Raw genomic sequence first — 22,825 nt, forward strand, 5'->3', positions numbered from 1 at the left:
GTGGAAATGTTATCACACTGCTGTGGAGTGCTGGAAGGACAATCCATAAGGACAGCAAGCTCCAGGAGCTGGATTAAGTCTCTAATAGGAGCTTGCCCTGGGGGCTGACAGGCTGCAGGACCCACCTGGGAAACAGGAACCGCCACCAAGTCTGTTTTACACCCTCCAAAATTCCCAATCTGGGGCACAGATCCCCAGGAACCAGCTGGGAGCAACCTCCAGAACCCAAATGAAGCAGTTCCCTGTTGGTTCCCAGCACAGCCAGCTTAGATCTGGTGGTGTTGAAGACTGAAGCTGCAAGGTAAGCTCTGCATGAATCATCCCAGCTGATCCCAAAAACCCCGAGGAGCTGTAAAGCACTGCCTGTGTCTCACTTGGAATTCAACCCCACATTAACAACTTGATTAATTGGGAATTCCAAAAGAGAACGGGGCCAAGGCCAGTAGCAGAATCATGTTTTACTGCATCTGTTACCAGGAGGAATGCTCCCAACAAAACCATTTATAATTATTCTGGGATTTAAAGCTTTAACCTCCCTGTGTTTGCAAGAGAAATGTCACTTTTCTGGGCTGGCAGGAGAACTCTGACGTTGCTATAAATGAACCAAGTGGCTTGGAGGAAGAAGCAGCCCTGGCATCAAAGCAAGGCAGAGACACAGCATCAATAGGGGAGGGTTTGGGATGTATGCAAGGTTGGCAGCCTGCAGAAGAGAGATTTTAAAACACATTTGAAGGGGTTTAAAGTGGAATGGGGTTGAATTTGTTCTTCCTGGACATGCCAGGGATGTGGAGAGCGACCATTCCCAAGGATGTGGGTACCAGGAGACACGGAGTAAAGGACACTGAAGAGCCCTCGAGGGCTCCAGAGGGGCTGGAATGAGGAATGAGGGAGTTTCTACACTTGCATGCCTTGGATGCTTCCTGGTGTTTTGCACAGATCCCTTTCCCAGGAATTGATTCCTGCCTGCTTGCAATAGCCAAGGAGCAAATCCAGGCAGTCACAGCTTTTTGGGCTTAAATCATCTTAAATAATCTCCTTCTCTCCTTATTCTGCCTCTCATTGTGACGCCCAAAGCCAAGGGTTTGATCCACTTGGAAAGGGAAAGCTCAGCAGGACACAGGGAGGGAATTCCAAGAGGAATTGGAACTCGCAACCCCAAAAATGAAAGAGGGGCTGGTGCCAAACCTGCCCCCACCATCACCTCTCTCATCATTCCCAAAATCTGGCATTTGTAAGGAAGTTTTACACACAGAGCCTACCAGAGTGGGAACAGAGGCAAAACTCCCAAATCCAGCCCACAAATCCAGCCTGACTCCCACTTTACAGGGCTGACTGGATCTCTTTAACATTATTCTGGATAAAAAAGTGCATTAAATCAAGATTACCATATAATTCCATAATTAGACAGCAATCACGTGTCCTGTCATAACCGGATTGGAAGAACTGGCCTGGGAAAGGTGCATGCCATTATCACAGCACTTTTCCTGATAAATTTCCTCTTTGCATGGATTCTGTTCCTGGTCATAACAATTCACTAATTTAACAAAATCATTCTATTCACTGTATTCCAGCTTCATGGACTGGGACGGCCCTTTCCTACCACGAGCACAGACCTCTCTTGTGCCATTCTGGGATTTGGGACTAAAAGCTGAATGAAAGGAGCGTTTTTCCCACTGGGAATCCTTCAGCAGGGCTGTGCCTCGTCAGCATCTCCCAAAGGGGGAGTTCATCCCGATTTCCATGCTGCCTGTCAGCCCTGCACTCTGGAGCTGGGATCTGTGGCCAGTCAGTCTCGCTGTCACAGCGGGTTTGGGACAGCAAACCCTTCCCAGAGTCCCCTTCCAGCAGCATTCCAGCTTTCACACGCTTCTTCCCCTCCCCTCTCCCCTCACAACTCTTTTCTTAAAAAAAAAACAACCAAACTAAACCATCAACCAATCCACTCTCCATGGCCTCATTATACTGGGAATTCATGTTTTTAAATGAGAATTTCCCTAAGCCAGAGGCCCAGCAAGAACTTGTTGAATGATTTGTTGCTGACATCCAGCTGAGCTGATGAACTGAGAGGCTTGGGGGGGCTGGGGTTTGGAAGGTTTTGTCTGAGCCACAAATTCCTCCTTGTACCTGGACAACCAAACACCTGGAGCCACAGGGAACACCTGGAAGGGAAATCTGGCCCTTACACCTCCTTGGCCTCCAGTCTGGCATCGTTTCCTGCAATTAAACCACCCCCTCCTATTTCGTTCTGTTAAAAGGTCACGGTTATGGAATCGTGGAATATCCTGAGCTGGAAGGAATCCACAGGGATTCCAAGGCCTGGCTCTGCCCAGGACAGCCCCAGCTGCTCAGATCATCTCCCCATGGAAGCCCAACTTGGTGTGGTGACTCATGAGGCTGCTGCTGCTGCTCCCCACCTTCCCAGAGGTCACACCACAGGCAAAACCTGGATGTTTTTCCATCTGGGATACTCCAAACCTGCTGTTGTTTCGCTACAGAAAGCAAGAGTTTGCACACCCAGATGGGAATCTCTTTCCACCTAGGTGGAAGGGAGAGGTACATGGGAATGAAAACTTCTGGATTCTGCCTTATCCTGATGTTTGCAGTGTGTTTGCTGTGCCCATCAAAGCCCACCCTGAGCTGTGGGATCAGAGGGATTCTCCAGGGAAAATCCATTGCATTCCTGCTGCAACACAGGGGGAAAGGCAAGGAGGAGAGGAAAAAGCAGCAGGAAATAGAAGATAAAACATCTTTTTTGCCCCACCACCTCAGTTTTCCAAGGCCATACATCGTCTTGGAATTCTTCCATATTATCACAGGCAGAGAGGACAAGGGGGATTTGAACTAAAAGGGGATTTAGATGGGACACAGGGAAGAATTCTTTCCCTGTAAGGGTGAAGAGGCCCTGGCACAGGCTGCCCAGAGGAGCTGGGAAAGATTTCCTCATTCCTGGAAGCATCCAAGGCCAGGCTGAACAGGGCTTGGAGCAACCTGGGATAGTGGAAGGCATCCCTGCCCAGGGCTGGGGGTGAAACAGGATGGGATTTAAGGTTCTTTCCAACCCAAACCATTCCATGATTCTGTGATGATCCCAGCATGGAGACACCAGGGTGCTGATCCCCAGCACTTCTGGAGATCTAAGAGCAAAACCTCCATGTCAGATCAATCCTGGGCTAAGAGCAGGGAATGGGAGCAGCACTTTTCCACCCTGATCCACACAATCCATACAAAGACACAGGGCCCAACACCTCTCATTTGAAGGCTCATGGGTTAACACCAAAAAAAAAAAATGCACCTTTTCTCTCAGAAGGAGCTGCTGTTCTGGAATATAATCCCTTTTCCATGTGAACACTGCAAATCCAGAGGAACAGTGGGATGTGTCCTTCCCCTTCCTCCCTGGGGGGCTCCTCCTGGCAGCACCACCCCAAATCCCAGAGATCCCAGCAGCCCCAGCCCCAGCTCTGCCTCACCCATCCCCGCTGCCCCGGAAGCTGCTCCTCGTCACACCTTGGCTCCCTGTCAGGATTCCAGAGCGTGGGGCTGGAGGGGAGCCAGGGGCTGCTGGAGCTCAAGCTGTCAGCCCTGCTCTCCTTAAATCCTCTGCAGAATCCTTCAAGGAACCCCTTGCACTCATCCCTGACAGTTCCTTCCCAAAATTTTTCACTGGGGAAGATTCAGCTCAGCTGCTCCTGCAGCCTCTTTTTTCCAAGAGAAATCACCCCTTCTGTTATTCCAGCTGATTTCTGCCACATTTCAGCCCCCTGCTCCCCCAAAAGCCTTTCCTTACTTTGCTTCCAACTGGGAGAAGTGCTCCACTTCCACTCAGCCCTGCCTCTGTGAATCCAGATGGCCGCAATCCCTTGGGATTTGTGGCATTTGCTAAGAGCTGTCCCTTCCTGTCCCATCCCAGGTCTCCACTGAGCCAGCAGCAGCCACGGGGCTGCTCTCAATCCTTTTGGGCTCCACTCCATCCTTTGTCCTCCCAATTTCTTGGGCATGGAATCCCAGGGAGCTGCCACAGCCCAGGTGACTTCTGCTCCTCTCTCCTGACCCCATTCCAGGGTTGCAGAGGGAAGCAGTGACTCAGGCACGTGGCCCTTTCTCCTCCTGTTCCATCCTGAATCCTGCAGCTTTTCCAACATTTGCTTCCCACTGGTGGGGTCCTGTTGGAACCCTGGATGTTGAGAATTTTAAACTTCCTGTGCTGAAGGGCACAGACCCACAAGAGAACTCTACCTTTGACCTGAGGCTGTAGGAAAGACTTCCAAAATTAATTGATAACACTGAGATTACAGGTGTGGAGTTGGTTAGAAGTGTGTGATAACACAGAGTAGAAAACTTAAAAGAGTTTAGAGTTTTAGAATATAGAAATAAATATAAAGCAAGACAAAAGTTTTAGGGCAGAGTCAGGTTATTCTTTTTTACCTTCTTCTTCCTTCTTCTTCAAGGGTTTGGGTGGTATTTTGTAATTAGACAGAAAAGTCCACATTACAAGCTTTGAAAGATCAGTTATTAAGTTAAAAAGGAAAATAATCTAAGTGTCATTTCTTAATTAGATAGTTTAGTCTTAAAAGACCTTGTCACAAGAAATAGCCATTTTGTGCCGCACTAATAAAAAGCTACAAAACTCAGAGTTGTAAGACTATTTCACTGATAAAAAACAATAAACACCTAAGCCCAAACATGAACTAAAATCTCAAGTGCCTTCAATCCCAACCTCCAGAACCCACAGGATCCTGTTGCCTACAAAAGCACCATCAACTGTCCCTCTTGTGTCCCTGAGTGACAGCTCCAAGTGACATTAAAACCACCCCAGAAGGCAGAGGATAGGCATTAACCCCATCACTGCCACTGCCTGAGGATCCAAAGATGGGGACATCATTTTCCTGCCCAAAATCCCACTGGGAGTTATCAGCACTGCCTTCACCCCACGCAGAACTCCACTGGAGGGTAAATCCAGCATGAGAGATCTGGGTTGGGTGTTTGGGCTGACTCTCAGCTGGATTTGAACTCATTCTGAGCTGTGTTTTACTGATTCTGAGCTGCATTTAATTGATTCTGAACTGAATTTTACTGATTCTGAGCTGTATTTAATTGATTCTGGGCTGTATTTTATTGTGCTGCATTTGAACTGATTCTGAGCTGCATTTTATTGAGCTACACTTGAATTCATTCTGAGCTGAATTTTACTGATTTGGAGCTGTATTTCACTGATTTTGAGCTGTGTTTAATTGATTCTGAGTTGTATTTTATTGAGCTACATTTGAACTTATTCTGAGCTGTATTTTACTGATTCTGAGGTGTATTTTATTGTGCTGCATTTGAACTGATTCTGAGCTGCATTTTACTCATTCTGAGGTGTATTTTATTGAGCTACATTTGAACTGATTTTGAGCTGCATTGTACTGATTCTGAGCTGCATTTAATTGATTCTAAGCTGAATTTTACTGATTTTGAGCTGCATTGTACTGATTCTGAGCTGAATTTTATTGATTTTGAGCTGCATTTTACTGATTCTGAGCTGAATTTTATTGAGCTACATTTGAATTCATTCTGAGCTGAATTTTACTGATTTTGATATGTATTTTAGTGATTCTGAGCTGCACTTAATTGATTCTGAGCTGTATCTAACTGATTTTGAGTTGCATTTTAGCTATTCTGAGAGGCATTAAACTGATTTGGGGCTGTATTTAACAGATTCTGAGTTGCACTTAATTGATACTTATCTGAATTTTATTGATTCTGAGCTTAATTTGAACTGATTTTGAGCTGGTTTTAACTGATTCTGAGCTGTACTTTACTGAGCTGCATTTGAACTGATTCTGAGTTGAATTTTACTGATTTGGATTTGTATTTTAGTGATTCTGGGCTGCATTCAATTGATTCTGAGCTGCATTTTACTGATTTGGAGTTGAATTTTACTGATTGTGAGCCAAATTTGAACTGATTCTGAGCTGGTTTTAACTGACTGAGCTGCATTTTAACTGAGGTTCAACACTTTGGGTTCCTTTAGCCCCAGCACCCCCAAGCTCCACTTCCTTGGTCACCTCTATACTGAAGTAGCCTCTGTCCACGTAGTCCCCCAGGAAGAGGTAGCGGGTGTTATTGGGTGATCCTCCCACTTCAAACAGCTTCATCAGGTCAAAGAACTGCCCGTGGATGTCACCACACACTGGGGGAGGAAGAACAGCACAAAAGAGGGACAGAATTACCACGCTAAGAAAAGCAAGGTCACGACAGCAGCGAGGAGCAGAGCGAGCACCGGCAAAATCCTCTCTTCTGAGAGCTCAGCAAAGTTAAAAAACCTTGCGGGTGGAAAGAACAGGGCAAAAAAAAAAACCAAAACCTGCTGGGGTTATCCAGGTTGTTATTCAGGAATTGAGCCATGAGCTCTGACCTGTGATTGGAGCCTCCACCTCGATCATGGTCTTCTCGTGCCTCAGGATGGCGGCGCCGTCGTTGATGATTTTCAGCGCCGCGTCCTCCTCCAGCCGCCCTTCCTTCACCAAGTGGCTCTTGAGGACGTCGAGCCTCGGTTTGCCATCCTCAAACACCTCCTTCAGAGTGAGCCGCTGCGTGGGAGGGAATGGGACAGCTGGAAAGGCAAGGGGAGGGAAGGAGTCAGCAACACGGCGCTTCTCGGGGACAGGGAACGACGGGCTTTGCTCCCGAGCCTCGAGCTGACACCCAGAAATGGAATTCCCACTGAAATGATGCTCCCAAAGAGTGAGAGAAGAGCTGAGCTGCCAGAGCTGCTGGATTCACCCCTCAGCTTGGTTAAAATCCCTCTTGGTGCAGCCTAAATGCCACCTGTAGCTGCGCCAGAGCTGCAATGCCAAGGGGACAGTCAGCGTTCGAAGCCAGAACAGATTCCATGGAAATACCAGCACAACCAGGAACCAGTGAGCCAGAAGGAGGACCAACAGGTAAAATCTTTCCTTATCAGGAAACCACATGCCCTCAAAAAGCAGAATTTGCTTCCCTTCACTCCAATACCTCAAAAAGCTTCAGCCCCAAAAAGCAGAATTTGCTCCTCCCTGCCCCAATAACTCAAAAAGCTTCACCCCCAAAAAGAATGTGCCCCTTTTCACCTCAATACTTCAAAAAGCTTCACCCCCACAAAGCTGAATTTGCCCTTCTCTGCCCCAACACCTCAAAAAGCTTCACCCCCCAAAAACAGAATTTGCCCTTCTCTGCCCCAATAACTCAAAAAGCTTCACCCCCAAAAGCAGAATGTGCCCTTCCCAATACTTCAGAAAGTTTCACCCCAAGCTTAGAAATTGGAAATCTTGATGGAATCCAATATTTAAGGTAAGTTAAGGCCTCAGCTATTTGCAGCATGTTCCTTAGTTAATTCTGGATGGAAAATACCCATCAAAAACTGCTATATTGTTATTGTTATTACTATTATTATCATCATTATTTCATGGTAGGGAAGAGGATGGTGTGGGAGAAGGTGACCTCTAGCAGAAATTAAGTAAAAAAAAAAAAAAAAAAACAGAACAAAAAATCAGAGTTTTCAGTAAAAATCTGAATTCCTCATCTCCCTTCTCCCAGGCCTGGCTAATTTAAAAAAGATGGGAGCATGCATGAGCCTGGTGTAATATTTAATGGCTGTGTAGTGTCTTGAATTAAAATTAATTCCAGGAAGGAGGCCTGGATGTTTGGGAAGAACTGGGAATAAAACCCCAAGTGTGTGGCCTGGCTGCCAGCAGCTCCTGCAACCCATGGAGTGATGGGAATCTTATCCCAGGGATGCTCTCAGATCCTCCATTTGCTCCCCAAATCAGTAAAGGCAGGATTTCCTCACCCTCGGGGGTCAGTTCTTTCAGCAGCCCCTGGCCATGGTGGGAGCAGAATGATTCCAGGCACAGCTGGGATGAGGAGGAGATGCTGGGATGGGGTTTGCTTTGGGATGATCCACCCAGAGCTCCAAGAAAAGCCTCTTACCCCAGTGCAGACCCCACAGGGAGCTGGCATCACCCCCCAGCCTCGGGGACAAGGCACAAACCTCCCCCAAAAGGTGCTGGAAGCTCTGCAGTCTGTAGGGATGGGGGCAGACGGAAACACCTTCCCACCCTTACCTGGCATCCCCCAAAATATCCCAAAATCTGGAATGCACCAGGGCTTTCATGGGGATTTGAGCCATGGTGGTGCCAGTCTGGGTGTGAGCAAGCACCTCCAAAAGCCTCTGAGAGCCACTGGATAATGAACCATCCTTCCATCATTCTGCTTCTCCTGGGAGCGTGGAAGGCAGATTCACACCCCCAGGAAAATACCTGGGATGTAAATCAAACCTCTGGATGCAAATCAAACCCCTGGATGCAAATCAAACCCCTGACCTCATCCATCACCCAGCAAAGACTGGAGAGGCCACACCTTGAGGGCTGTGTTCAGTTCTGGGAGCCTCACTGAGGGCTGGAGTGAATCAGAGAAGGGAACAGAGCTGGGGAAGGAGCACCAGGAGAGGCTGAGGGAGTTGGAAATACCTCAAACAGCTTCACCCCCAAAAAGCATGTAGAGCCTGGACAGGAAAGCCATGGGCGCTGCCCAGCCCCACAAGGCATGCCTGTGGGGACGGGGAGGCCGGACGGGGGCCTGGGGGTCACTTCTGCTGCTGCTGCCACCCACGGTCCTGTCGGGGAGCAGAGGAGAGGCCGTCAGGAGAAACCCCCCTGTGAGGGGCTGGGGGTGTCCAGGGAATGGGGCTGGAGCACCAGGAGGGGCTGAGGGAGCTGGGAAGGGGCTCAGCCTGGAGAAAAGGAGCTCAGGGGGGACCTTGTGGCTCTGCACAGCTCCTGCCAGGAGGGGACAGCCGGGGGGATCTGGGATCTTATCCCAGGGACAGAGCAGAGGGAATGGCCGCAGGTCGTGCCAGGTTAGACATCAGCAGGAATTTCTTCCTGGAAAGGACTGTTAAATATAGGAAGGGATTGCCCAGGGAGGTTTGGAGTCCCCACCCCTGGGGGTGTCCAAACAACACCTGGAAGTGGCACTCAGCACTCTGGGCTGGTGACAAGGTGGGGACTGGGCACAGCTTGGACCTGGTGATCCTGGAGCCCTCTTCCAACCTGAACGAGCCCGTGAGACACTAAAATATTGAATTTTGAATTTTCCAGGACAGAGCTGGCCAAATAACACAGGGAGAAGAGCGGTGCCGCGGCTCCCTTTTAAATGCAAATCCAGCAGCAATTTACCCTGAAAACCCCCAAGAGGAAACGCAGAGAGGCGGCACAAGAGATTCTTTACAGCTGAACATCAATTTTCAAATCACAGGAACTGCAGGAGTGGCTCTAATGAAAGGGGAGCTGGTGCCTGCAACGAGGTGGCCCCGCTTTCATCGATCCCTTTGGAAGTTGTGCTCTGTGTCCCACGTGCCTGGAAAGCTCCAGAGCCTTCCCCACCAAGCTGACAATTAAACCAGACCTGCTTAAACCAACACGGGCTGGAGCAGGGCTTTTTCTGCATCCACTGCTCAGCTCTGCTTCAAAAGGAAAAAAAAAAAGACCCTTCTGGAGCAAAAAAATAATTTTGAAGGATTTTTCGCCTCTGGGTCACTGCAGGGTTGGCAGAGCTGTGGAAGGAAATGAGGGAAGATGTGGGGTTGGCACCAACAGGATCAGCTGGGATGAGGGAGGGCAAAAGGAAGTAAAAAGGTGGAAATGCAAGCCCAGGACTTGGAATGAGGGATTTTTTTGGGACACTGAGAGGCTGGAAAATGATTTGTAAGTGCTACAAACCTTGTGGTTGTTCTGGCATCTGACTCCAAAGGGAGCCAGGGAGCACTCGGAGGGCAAATGATTACAACAAGAGAGAAACAGAAACCATTCACCTCCACATTCCCCAGCACTCCAGGCCCTCCAGCACGGCCAACACCTCTGGAGCCACACCAAGGGAGTGAGAAGCCCCAGAAGTGGGGTTGGAGAGATCAGCAAAGATGGGATGTGACCCCAGGACAGCACTGCCCATCCAGAGATCCAGGGAAGCTCCTGCCTTTGCCTTTTCCTGGTAGCCCCAGGGAGCAAAGTTATGCAAGATCAAATCTGAGGCTTCAGCCAAGAACTTTTATGTAAGTTCCCTCCTTGGCTTTGCACAGCTCCACTCCCACAAGGAGCTGGGCACCACCAGGAACTGGCTCCTCCTTGGCTCTGCCAGGGTTTCAGCCACCACACTTTAATTAAATACCTCGATTTTATCCTTCTCCACGCTCCATTCTCTTGGACAGGAGGAAGAGGATGCTCCTGCAGCCAGGCAGGGCTCTCCAACAGTGGGAACAGCCCTCAGAGCAAACTGACCTGGAATTTTGTACCTCCAGGGCACTGACAAGGGTGGAGAGACTCACCCAGTTCCTGCTCCTATCTGAAAAATGAGGAGATAAGTCCTTATCTCACACACACACTAAAAAAATCACAGTTGTGGAATGGCTTGGGATGGAAGGAGCATCCTCTCTCCCAGGCTGCTCCAAGCCCCATCCAGCCTTCCAGGGACATTTCCAGGGATCCAGGGCAGCCACAGCTCCTCTGGGAATTCCATCTCAGCCCCTCCCCACCCTCACAGGGAAGAATTCCTTTTCTACACCCACCCTAAATTTCCCTTTTCAGCTCAAATCCATTGCTCCTGTCACTGCAATTCCATGGCTGGTCCTGGTTAAGCTCATCCTCAGAGCCAGCTACCAAATAATTAATGAAAATGATGAATAAACCACTCCCAACATTCCAAGAATTAAACCCTGTGACCTCTGTGCCACCTTCTCTCTGCACACAAACCTGAGTTGCACCCAGTCTTGTTTGAACAGTGAAATCTGCAGGGCTGGGGTTTCTAAATCCACCAAGGGCATCCAAACCCACGGCCAGGAAAAGGCAATTCCTGCTCCACCAACAGGACACGTGCTGAGGGCCGATCCATAACAAAAGGACACAAAAGCAAGCAAAGTTTGAGGTGTGAAATGGATCAAAAAAAGGTCAGGTGTGCCCAAGGGAAAACGAAAAGGAAATTAAAAGGAAAATCAAAGGGATCTCTTTGCTGGACTCCAGGGCAAGACTCCATTTCCTGCCAAATTAATACAGATTTTTTATTTGCCAGGCCACGAGCAAAGGGGGTGTTTTTAACACTCTGGAGGACATGAATAGTTAACAATGAAAGAATTTGGGAAAAAGCTGCTTTTCCACCACCAGCAGCACTCATCCCTCAGCGCCAGATGAAAATCCCACAGGAAAAAAAAATCCCATTCCTCCCTACCTCTGTCCTTAAAATGCACTTAAAATTCAGCTTCATCAGGGCTGCCCCATCCCCAGCTCCAGACAGAGAAAACAGAGTGATCCACAAATGATTGTTTATACATCCCAGAGTCCCTTGGATGGCTGGAGGCAGCAGCTGAGGCGGATTCATTACTGAAAAAGGAGCAGGAGCTCCGTGCCTGGAGTGGCAGCGCTGGCCAAACGCTGCTCCCGGGGGCTGCAGGGAAAAGGGGTCCCCTCAATCCCCCAAAAATAACTCCCCAGGATTCGAAATTCACAAAAACAAACTCCAGAGAGGTCTCCCTGCAGCTCCTGATGCACATCCGGGAGGGAATCCAAACAAAGCCCCTTCCCTGCTTGCTCCTCAGCACAGAGCAGATGGTGAGATGCACTTTGGAGGAAAAAAAGCACATTTTGGGGCAAACCCCAGGATTTGGACACTGAGGAAGCAGGATGGGCTGGCAAAGGTAGAAACATTGCCAGGAAAAGTCCACCAGGAGCCACCCAAACCCCTGTGAAAGGGAGAGGCTCCAGGGCTGAGCTGGGCACAGCACGAGCAGCAGGGTGGGGTTTTTTTTCCCCCCTCTTTCCCAATTTCCAAACAGCCCAATGTTATTTTTATCCCAGATTTTATTCCCATTCACACCTAACCTACATTCATCTATTCAAAGCTGAGTCTGGGGCTCGGAGGGAATCATGTGGAGAAATCCAGCACAGAAAGGCCACAGAAATGGCTTTTTTTTTTTTTTTTTCTGGGAAGAAGGTGGATTTTCAGCTTTCAGAGTCATTAACAGGGAAGAAACCCTTGGAGGCAGGAGATGGATGTCACTGTCACTCCAGCAGTGCCCCAAGCCACCCTGCTTTTCCTGCTGCTCCATCCCAGATGCAGAACAAAAGCAAGGACAGGCTGGATCTCAGCAGCTGGGTGATGCTGGAATCCCAGAATGATCCAGCTTGGAAAAACCCTCCAAGGTCAGCAATTCCAATCTGTGACCAATCCCCAGCTCAGAGCACTGAGTGCCAGGCCCAGGCATTCCTTGGAAACCTCCAGGGATGGGAATTCCACCACCTCCCAATGCCTGACCACTCTATTTATCAGAAAGCAGCCTATTTTCCTTGGAATAACCTTTCTTCTTCCCAAAATGATTAAACCACATGAATTTCTGGTCATTAAACACAAAATTTTCTTTGCTTTAAGAATCCCCACCCTGGTTTCTGGGAGGTTTTTTTTCTCCCCTGAGGTGCCCTGATGTGAGAACCTGCAGAATCAGGTGTGTGTGAGCTCAATATCCTGATTTTTCCAAGCTTGGATCAAGCCCTGACAAATAATTTGTGTCATTTTCCAGGGCTGGCACAGGCAGCCTGACCCTGCCATGGCACAGAACTGTTCGTTCCAGCTGCAGGAACTCTGTGGAAAAAAAAAAAAAAAAAAAAAAAAAGACCTTAATCACCTCCCACCTGAGGAAATAATTAACATCGCCCTTATTAAAATAAACATTAATGTCAAAGAAAAATCTCCAAATAAAGTAAATATCTTCATGTATAGAAAAAAAAAGAGCCAGGAATTATTATTATTATTATATTATTGCCATTTCCACCCGTTTTCCTCCAAATTTTTGCATGTTCCAATCCTTTTTTGCTCTGGGTGAGGAACTTCCATATTTCAGAAGCTCCAGAGACTCCCAAATAGAGGGGAAATAAAAAAATCCAGAGTTCTGCTTCTCAGCCCTGGAAGTGCTGCAGCAAGACCACAAGATTTGGGGTTATCTGAATTCCTCTGGAACAGCAGCTCCTTTGAATGGATGGAGTTTATAACGTCCCAGTTTTATCCAGAACTCCTCGGAGCTGAATCCGACCTCCCAGGGCGCTTCTGGTTTGGAGAGCTGGCTCTGATCCTCACCTGGAGCCACGGATTCCTTTTTGTAGGGCAACCAGAATTATCTCCTCACAATAACCCTAAAAATACCTGCATTGTACGAGCTGAATGAATGATTTCTTCGAAGGGGACAGTCACAGCCAGCCCAAACCAGAGCCGGGATGAAGCAACGGAGCCATTCCCAGCAGCAAATCTGTCCCTGCCTCATCAACTCCCAGGAGTAACACCCAAAATTTGAGGCCACGCTGGGAGAAGCTGGCAGGCCCTGGGGCTGAGCAGAAGCCAGGTGCATTTAAGGCTAAAAAAAGCAGGTGACAGCTCTGTGTATGGAAATGCAAACACAAACAGAGCACAGCCCCGGCCGCGCTCACGGCTCCCACGGAAACACGGGACACTGAGCCAAGAGGCTCAAAATCCACACAGACCTAAGGCCAGCCAGGAATTTCCAAGGAAATATCACAGAATCACAGGATGGTTTGGGTGGGAAGGGACCTTCAAGATGGACTTGGCCACTTCCAGGGATGGGGCAGGAACAGATTTTTTGGGAAAACCACCCCAGAGCCTCACCACTCTCAGAGGGAAGAACCAGACACTGCAACCTTACAGCTCCCTGAACTGTGCTCACTGCTCCCTAAAACCTTTGGGATAGCAGGTGATTATCCTGGTTCTGCTGGGAATTTGGCCAGTAAACAGAGGGAGGCCAGGACCAACCAAGGTGCCTTTGCTGAGGATTCCCCAGCAGAGCTGAGGGCCAAGGTTTTGCCCTGACTGCCGATTCCTGAGGTGGTGGTGATGGTCCCACGAGGTGGAGCTGGAACTCTGCTCCCGCTGGAGCCGGGCAGGATTAAACCCAGGAGGGTTTAATTAGAACAGAGGCGACTTAAGCCACACCAGGCACCAGCTCCCAGGCAGCAGAGCTGCTCACAAAGCCCTCCAGGCATGGCAGCCAGGGCTCCTCACACCCCACATCCTGCCCTGACTCCGCAACGAAGCTGAACCCAGACCTGGATCCGTGGTGTTGGTCTGGCTCCTGCCCCCACCAAGGCTCCCCGTGGATCAGAGACCTCAAAAATACTCTCAGTGGGCACCCTCAGGCTCCCTGAAGTGATAAAATCCACATTTGCTTGCAAGGCCCATCAAGTTTCCAGCTCAGATTTGGCTCCCGATGACCGGCACTGATGCGGATTTTCCTGGGATTGTCATTGAGCCAATCAGTCCAGAGCCGAGTCCTCTGCCAGGGATGTGGGCTCTGGACATCACCGAGTGCCAGCTCACCAAGCAGAGCCCAAAAACCTCCAATTCCAGCCTGCAAGTCCTCTCTCTTTGAGACCCTCCAGCTCTACAAACTTTCCAGAGGTTAAAAATCAATGTATTCCCAGAAAATCATCACTCAACAAACCTGGTGTCTCACTCTCATCAGTGGGATTCCAGGGAGTTGCTGCAAAGCCTGAGGAAAAAAAGGAAAAAAGGAGGAGGAAAAAAGGAGGAGGATGAAAAAGGAGAAGGAAAAAGAAAAAAGAAGGAGGAAAACGGGGAGGAAAAGAGGAGGAAAAGGAGAAGGGAAAAGGAGGAGGGAAAAGAAGGAGGGAAAAGGAAGGAGGGAAAAGGAAGGAGGGAAAAGGAAGGAGGGAAAAGGAGGAGGGAAAAGGAGGAGGGAAAAGGAAAAATAAGGAGGAAAACGAGGAGGAATAAGCCTGAGGAAAAAAAGGAAAAAAGGAGGAGGAAAAAAGGAGGAGGATGAAAAAGGAGAAGGAAAAAGAAAAAAGAAGGAGGAAAACGGGGAGGAAAAGAGGAGGAAAAGGAGAAGGGAAAAGGAGGAGGGAAAAGAAGGAGGGAAAAGGAGGAGGAAAAGGAGGAAGTTTAGAGCAAACAGCTGTAGCTACTTTAAAAAAAAAAGTGAGCTCCCCAAAGGAGCAGGGAGGGGATTCCTAGATGTCAGCAGGCAGGGAAATTCACCACCTGTTTGCCAAGGTTCCAGCTCGGCCACTAATAGCTCATTAATGGAGGCACAGCAGGGGTTTTGTGGAAAAGGCAAATCCCGGGAATGTGAACCCGACCCTGCCACGGCTCCCAAGGGGCTTCTGGATCCCATTTCCAACCTGCTCTAAGCAAACACAACTCCGTGTCCTTCCAAGATCTCGCTCCAGGGAACAGGCTGATCCATGTGGGAATCCTGGACAAAGCAACCCCAGAAATATTCCTGCTGGAGCAGGCAGTGTGTGCAAAAGTGGTCACAGCATGGATAAATGGGAAATGTGAGCACAAAATGATGGATTTTGACACAATCAGGGCCTTGGTTTCTCTTCTCTTGCCATCTCAGGCCTCAAACCCTCACCCTGAGTGGGATCCTCGCTGGATCCAGCTGCTGTGGATAAAATATTCCTTGCAAGGTGCCTATTCCCAGGTTTGGGAATATCTGTACCCACACATCACCTCAGACCACACCGAGGTGCTGATGGTCCAAAGGGAGCTGCAAAAATTCCTTTCAAAGGAATTCAAACCTTCCCAGTGGCCACCCTGGACATCAGCCAGAGCAGTTCTCTTGCAAACCAAAAAGCAGTCCCCCAAAAAATTGGGATAAATCAGTCCCAGTGCTGCTTCCAGAGCAGCCTCCCAGAGCTGCACATGCCAGGGATGCAGCAGGATGAGAGGAGCCTACAGCTACTGCTGAAGCAGCAATTCCAGCCTCTGTGCCCTGGTCACTCTTCCTCCAGGAAACCCTCGTGGTATTTTTCCAAGACATCACCTTTGGGATAATATTCTGTTTGAGAAGCCATTTTACCACATCTTGCTATGCTCAGCAGCTGATAAAAGGGAATATTTTGTGGAGCAATCTAGGTTGGCACTGCTTCTTCCTGTTCTCCTGAAATTCACTCTGAACCACTCGGGAAATTTGTCCTGGGAAATCCTCTTTGGAGCAGGGTAAGTGCATTAAACTCTTATTTTAGAGGCCCACCATGCCAAAAGGAACCCCCAGGTGGAAGACTGGTGGAGAATTTTGGAGAAACTCATCAGGGAGATCCCAGTCAGATGAGATCCCAGAACCCCAGAAAGGTTTGGGTTGGAAAGGACTTCAAGGATCACCTCATCCCACCCCTGCCCTGATGCTCCCACCAGGCAGGAGTGAGGCTTTGTTTCAGAGGCTGGAAAATCAGGAGAACAGCCCGGAAAGCCCAACATTCCTCCTCCTCCTCCTGCCAGGAAAATCCTTAAAATCTGCACTGAGATTTCCTTTTCTTTAGAGCATCCACCCTCCATCCTCCACCTCACTCTGCCCCATGCTATCACTCCCTCTGCCCCATGCCTGCTGTCCTGAGGGGCTTTCACAGGATATCTGATGATTCCCATCCCTGGAAGTGTCCAAGGCCAGGATGGATGGGGCTTAGAGCAACGTGGGATAGTGGAAGGTGGAATGAGACAATCTTTAAGATCCTTTTCCAACCCAAACCGTTCCAGGATTCCACACCTGACCCGGCTCTCCAGTGCCACTGGAAATGTGCCCCTTTGGCAGGGCAATCCCAGCCTCCAGGAGCCCCTGGGAGCCAAGCCCTGCATTATGGGATAACTGTGATGCCTTGACGTGGCCTGTTCCCTCACTCCTGCTGCTTAATGATGTCGGATTCCATTAGGATCCGAGCCATCCCCTCCCGTAAACACGCCCGCCGGCCCCGCGCTGCCCCGGCGGGATCGGGCAGGGAATACCTGGAAAACTGGCCAAGCTGGGAAGGATCCCGGACAAATATAGATCCCCAAGGAGTATCTTTAGATTAGCAGGCAGCTCTGCCCCCACTGAGACCCCAGGATTTACCTAAATAGCTCCTTCAGCACAGCCCAGCGCTCTGAGCTATTTTAAGCCAGCACCCTGCCCTACTTCCTAAGGAACAGCCTTCCCTTCTCCTGCCTGTGCAGCCAGAGCAGCCCCAAACCCACTGCTCTCTCCACTCTGGCACCTTTCATTAAATAAAAAAAAAAATACCCTCTTGCCACGGTATCCAATTAATCTGGGTTCGTTTATTGCCACGAGGCCCTTCACAGCCTCGAGCAGGGTAAATGGGATTAACCTTTCCCAGGCTGATAGGCAGAAAAATAACATTAAACAGGGGAATCCTGAGGAGCACGAGCTTCCCCCTGCCCTGCCCACCTGCAGCACCCACCTGAAGCAGCTGCTGGTATTCCAAGAGGGAAGGGATAAATCCCAGCCCAATCCATGTGCCCTGATGCTTTATCACTCTTCCCCAATGGTGTTTTGTGCCCAAGGCTGGGTTTGGGGTTTGCCACCAGCATTTCTGTTAATTAGCACATTCATTAGCATGTTCATTAGCCAGCAGAGCATCCCTGTATCCCAGCATCAGAGATCTGGCAGTTTGAGCCCAAAATGAGGCAGCTCTGGCTCTGTTTGGGGCATCCCAGGAACACTCTGGAGAGGAACAGCTTCTGTCATCCCAAGATATTTGCCTCTGCACTTGTTTTTGGGATGAAATGCCACAAGATCCAGCAAAATCAGCCCAAACCAGCCCCTTTTCCCAGCACATCCCATTGATGGATAACAAAGCATCTTTCCTGTTTGTATATAACAATAATAAGAATATTGGAATTACCTGGTCAAGTTTGGGTTTTTTTTTCTGGAAACCCCCCCAAAATACCACGTTCCCAAGTAATTCCATGGGATCCCACGGGGTTCCTGCTTTAAGGACTGCCTCACCCCACACCTCCTTGAGCTCTGTCCAGCCAAGTTGCTGTATTATGACACAACTTGCTTTTTAGGGATCCCCCTCCACGTCTTGACCCTGGTGGCATTCACACTTTTCCCTTGGCATCCCAAGGTCCGAGCACATGGACCTTGGCCTTTATTCCATTTTTAGCCATTTTCAGAGCTCCTTTTCCCCCTAGGTATCCTTTAATTCCTGCAAGACATCAACACTAAACAAGCCAAACCAACCAGTGAGTTTAAAACCCCATAATCTCCTTTAAATTTAAGATTTTCCTCAACTAAAAAGCAACTTTGACTTTCGTATCGGCGCTTGCTCCGTGATGAAAACTCCCAACACCTCCCAACCTGGAGAATATCCAACACTCGAGCTCCCAGAGTTGTAGATGATATTAAAAACAAGGTGGGAAGAAAGCTGCACATTTTTCATCCCCCAAAAGCATCTTCAGGCAGAGAGATGAACTGGAACAGCCTCTGAACTCTCTGAGGAGGCAGCGATGGAGCTGAGCCTGGGTTTGGGCTCCCCAGAGGCTGCAGGAACAAATCCCGTGGGATTCTCTCCGTGCCTCCAGCAGCTCCAGAGGCACACAGCGAGGAGGGAGAGGCTCCTCGGGTGTCATCCCACCTGGGCTGAGGGTGGAGGTGTCACTGAGGCTATGGGATGTTCCCAAAAAACCTTGGCTGGGTGTGAAACAGGTCAGTGAGAGCACGGAATCGTGGATTACGGAATGGGGTGGGGGATAAGGGGCCTTGAAATCACCTCATTCCACCCCCTACCCCACTATCATTCCACACCTCCCACTGTCCCAGGGTACTCCAAGCTGGCCTTGGGCACTTGCAGGGATCCAGGGGCAGCCACAGCTGCTCTGGGAATTCCATCCCAGCCCCTCCTCACCCTCCCAGCCAGGAATTCCTCCCCAGTATCCCATTTACACCTGTCCTCTGACAGTGGGAAGCCATCCCTTGTCCCAAGTCCCTGTCCCTGCTGAAACACATCAGGGAGGTTCCCACACAAAGTGGACACTGAAATTTCAGGGGTTTAAAATTCCCACACACACTTTTAATGTCTTCCATTTGGGAAAAAAACAGACTGGACATGGAGAAAGGTGCCTGAAAGTCCTTAAGAAAGGACAGCAAAGCACAAATAGGGAAAACCCACCCCTTCCCTTCACAGCTTTGGCCACAGCACCAACCCCAGCTTTACACCACAATTCCTGGGATGCACCCTTCTCAGAAAAGCAGGAAACCACTTCAGGAATCCCAGCCAGGCACTCTGGGGCAGGGTGGGAATTAGGGATGTCTGTGACTTCCAACATCAGCTCCAAAAAGAGAGCACTGGATCCCAGCTGCTCCCGGCCCAGCAGCTTCCCAACATTTTGTCCGTGATACACAAAATAATAACACACAGATAGAGAAAAATCCCAGTGGATTATTTGCTCTGGTGTCTAAATACCAATATCCCAGGTTTCTAAAGGATCTGTCATGGATGGAACTGGACACAGCTCTGTTTCCCTGAGGATTTTACACCTTCTGGCAGGAAGAATGGAGAAGCACACAAAATTCAACCAAAAAAACGAGCACAAAACTCAACCAAATACAACCAAAAAAGCTCTGCAGGTTTCTTTTAAACACCCCGAGCTCCAGGATCCATCCACTGCAGCAGCACCATTCCCACCTGCCTGAATAATGTGGATTTTGTAGGATGTGGATCCATCAATCCCATGGATCCACCAGGTAATTCAAGCCAAATTTTGGGCTGATGCAGACAGCCAGACTCCCTAATTCCTCAGATTTCCACCAGAACCTTCCTTTGGAGACCAAAATTTGGACATTAACAGTCTCCATCACCATCAGTTTCCTGCAAAAGCTGCACTACAAAGAGCAATTCTTGCCTCAAAATTTGAGATATTAATAAAAAGGAACTCCTGAAAAATCCCAAAATGGGAGATTTTTAAAAAAGCCATTCCTGACCTACCCCAAAAGCCAAGATTTCAGTTAAAAATTTTCCTGAAGCACCCAAAAATTGGAGATTTTCAAAAAAGCAATTCATGGCCTATTTACTAAATTTTAATACGCCAATTCATGGCCTATTTATTAAAATTCAAGATTTTAATAAAAATCTATTCTTGACACACCCCAAAATTTGTGATTTTAATCATGAAGCTCTCCCAGTACAAGTTTTAGCTCAAAACTGTATTTCCTCTGACTAAACATAATTACAGTTAAGGCGTTCTGCAGGGCCCAGGAGATGTAAATATATAGGTTAAACATAGTTAAAATTCCACATCCTACTTAATTGCAGGCATTTTCCACGGAACAAAATGAGCTTTTATCTTCACTTTTTAATTATTAATAACCACGAACAATGTCACCACCTTTAAACAATAACCCTGGCCTGAGAAGGAGATATTTCTCCCCAGATTTCCACAGGCACTGAGCGCACCTGGGGCAATAAGAAGCAATCTTTGGGAGGATTTTGGAGCGATTTTGGAGAGAGCAGGCCCTGAGCCTCCACCCCACCTGGACAGGGATTAACGACAGCAATTAGCAGGATTTTTGTGGGGTTGCCAAACCCCTGAGAGGGACCAGCAGGATCCCTGACAGGGATTCCCGGGATCTGGAAGCCCCAGGAGCGGGGAGAGAGCCTGGATCCGGCCGACTCAGCTGAATCATAATGGCTGCATTGCCATTACCTTTCCCGAACAAGGCCAACCTAAACACAGGCAGCTGCCTGGGATTTAGCAGGAGATTTACGGACAGCAGAGACCTACAAATCACCACGGCACACGCACGGCCCGGGGAACACCCCGGATCCCCCCAAATCTGTGAGTGCTTTGGGATTATTCCCATTAAAAATAAAAAACCCTCCCACCGTGGAGCTTCCCCGAGCCCGAGGGGCCTCCACGCTCCGGCTGCCACCCGGATCCCCTTTCCCTGGGTTTGAGGTTATTAACATCAAACATGTGATCGGCCACATGACAGGCTAAAGGCTAAAAAGGAAAAAAAAATATATAAATAAAGAAATAAATAAAAAAATCGCTTGGACGCGTTCAGAGGGGAAGGGAGAGATGGCAGCGTGGTGGGTACACCTCCATGGCCGTGGATTACAACCATTCCTGGGAAATCGCTGCTTTCCAGCGGCCCGGAATGATGGAAGCCATGGCGGGAGGAGCTTTAATAACGGGGTGATTGTGTAACTTGGAGCCTCCCGGCGAAAGTTGAGGCACCCAGTGGATGTTCCCGGTGCATGGGGACGAGGATGGCACCGGATCAATTAGGGCAGCGAAATGTGCATCCCCCCAAGCCTCCTCCTCCTCCTCCTCCTCCCGATCCAGGAGTTTCTCCGCTAACGTATTTCTCTCCTCATTAACTGCTTCGGTGTCTTCTGCTCTTTCCAAAATAGTACCTACTATAACGGGGCCGCAGAGGGGGCCAGCTGGCACCCGCCGCGGGGCATCCAGACACGGAGCAGGGATTTGGGGGAGGAAAGACACGGGGAGCTGGCGGGATGAGGGCAGGGAGGGCTCTCATCCCCCCCTTCCCCCAGATCCTCAGGGGAACTCCAGTTCCACCCAAAAGGAGGGGCTCAGCGCCCCACTCTAGGGGTGAGGATCCTGGGGGTGTGATGAGGCCCAGGCCGGGATGGGGATTCCCCCCCTCCCACCAGAAGGGATGTCCCCTGCTGTCACCCCTCCTTGTCACCCCCAGGCAGGCAGCACCGCTGTGCCCACGGTCCCCATCCCACAGAATGGAGGGAGGGGGCTGCATCCTCTTGGACCAGCGGGGGCTAAAAATGCCCCCCTCACCCCTCAGCGCAGGCGCCCCCCACCAACCAGAGATGCCCCCCAAGCCAAAGGCCCCTCAGCTCCTCTGCAGAGGTTTCTGACCGAACAGCAGGTGTCCCCCCAGCCCGACCCCCCCATCAGGGCTCTCCCTTATGGGGGCTGTCCCACTGGACCCCCCCTCCAGCTGCTCCAGGCCTCCCCCTCCCCTCTCTCTTGGGGATGACCCCCCCAAACCACGCTCTCCCCCTGATTTTCCAGCCTCCCCCCAGCCTGGGGGTGCCCCCCAATCTCCCGCCACTCAGGGGATGACCTCCCCTAACGGGGGTCACCCACCAGAACACCCCCTCCTGAGCACTCCAGGGACCCCAGCCCCCAGGGCCCTCCTTTAACGGGGGTGCCCCGCCAGAACAGCCCCCCAAAACCACGCTGCCCCCGCCCTTTCTCGGTTCTCCCCCAACCTGGGGACCCCCCCTCAAACCAGGCTCCCCCCCCAGAACAGGTTCCCCTCACCCAAACCAGGCATCCCCCTCCCTTTCTCCGGGTTTCCCCAGCCGGGGGGGCTCCGCTAAGCTGGGGACCCCCCCCAAACCAGGCATACCCCCATATTTCTCGGGAATATCCCCCTAAACCAGGCTCCCCCTCCTCCCATACCACCCTCCCTCCCTCTCCGTTCTCCGGGCTCCTCCAACCTGGGGACCCCCCAAATGAGCCTCCCTCCCTTTCTTCGGGCTCCCCCACTGTGGAGACGCGCCCCTTTAACCACGCGCCCCCCTTTTCTGGGGGCTCCCCCAGCCTGGGATCCCCCCTAAAACCACGCTTCACCCCCCCCTTCCTCCGGCCTCCCCCAAACCAGGTGCCCCCCCACAAACCAAGCATACTCCCCTCCCTTTTCTGGGGGCTCCCCCAGCTTGGGGACCCCCCAAACCTTGCTCGCCCCTCATTTCTCGCGGCCCCCCTCCGCCGAGCCCCCCCGCGCCCCCCGCGCAGGCAGGGGGCGCCCTCGCCGCCCCCTCACCCTTGACGATGCGCTCGGTGGTCGGCAGCTTGTTGTGGCCGCGCCCGGACATGGTGGCGGCGGCGGCACCGCTCCCCGCCGTGCCCCGCTCCGCTCCCCTCACCCGGAGCGGGGGCCGCGCGGGTGCTCCCGGCGGACCCGCTGGGCTGCCCCGGCGGCGGCTCCGCGGCGCTGCGCTCCCCCCGTCCCGCCCCCGCCGCCGCCGCC

At 50.5% G+C, this 22,825-nt stretch overlaps 1 protein-coding gene and 1 long non-coding RNA gene across 5 annotated transcripts in view; both read right to left on the minus strand.

The window, feature by feature from the left end:
• PPP3CC (protein phosphatase 3 catalytic subunit gamma) overlaps positions 1–22,798 on the minus strand; it is a 41,159-nt gene extending 18,361 nt beyond the window's left edge. For all 3 annotated transcript variants that reach the window (XM_041490677.1, XM_041490676.1, XM_041490675.1), the window contains exons 1-3: positions 22,619–22,798; positions 6,395–6,592; positions 6,045–6,169 (exon numbers count right to left, since the gene is read on the minus strand). In XM_041490677.1, coding sequence (XP_041346611.1) covers positions 6,045–6,169; positions 6,395–6,592; positions 22,619–22,670 — 375 coding nt within the window. In that variant the 5' untranslated portion in view covers positions 22,671–22,798. The remainder of the gene's footprint in view (positions 1–6,044; positions 6,170–6,394; positions 6,593–22,618) is intronic.
• LOC121366015 lies at positions 12,832–18,099 on the minus strand. 2 transcript variants are annotated; one of them, XR_005957121.1, is made up of 3 exons: positions 17,709–18,099; positions 14,510–14,557; positions 12,832–13,134 (listed from the first exon to the last, which is right to left on the minus strand). It is a non-coding gene; the product is annotated as an uncharacterized LOC121366015 (long non-coding RNA). The 2 variants fall into 2 exon arrangements; XR_005957120.1 differs by having other exon boundaries at positions 12,832–13,200.
• Positions 22,799–22,825: the final 27 nt, after the last annotated feature.

The sequence above is a fragment of the Pyrgilauda ruficollis genome, unplaced genomic scaffold (assembly GCF_017590135.1).
Source record: "Pyrgilauda ruficollis isolate IOZ18807 unplaced genomic scaffold, ASM1759013v1 scaffold125, whole genome shotgun sequence".
In the NCBI taxonomy this organism is placed as follows: Eukaryota; Metazoa; Chordata; class Aves; order Passeriformes; family Passeridae; genus Pyrgilauda; species Pyrgilauda ruficollis.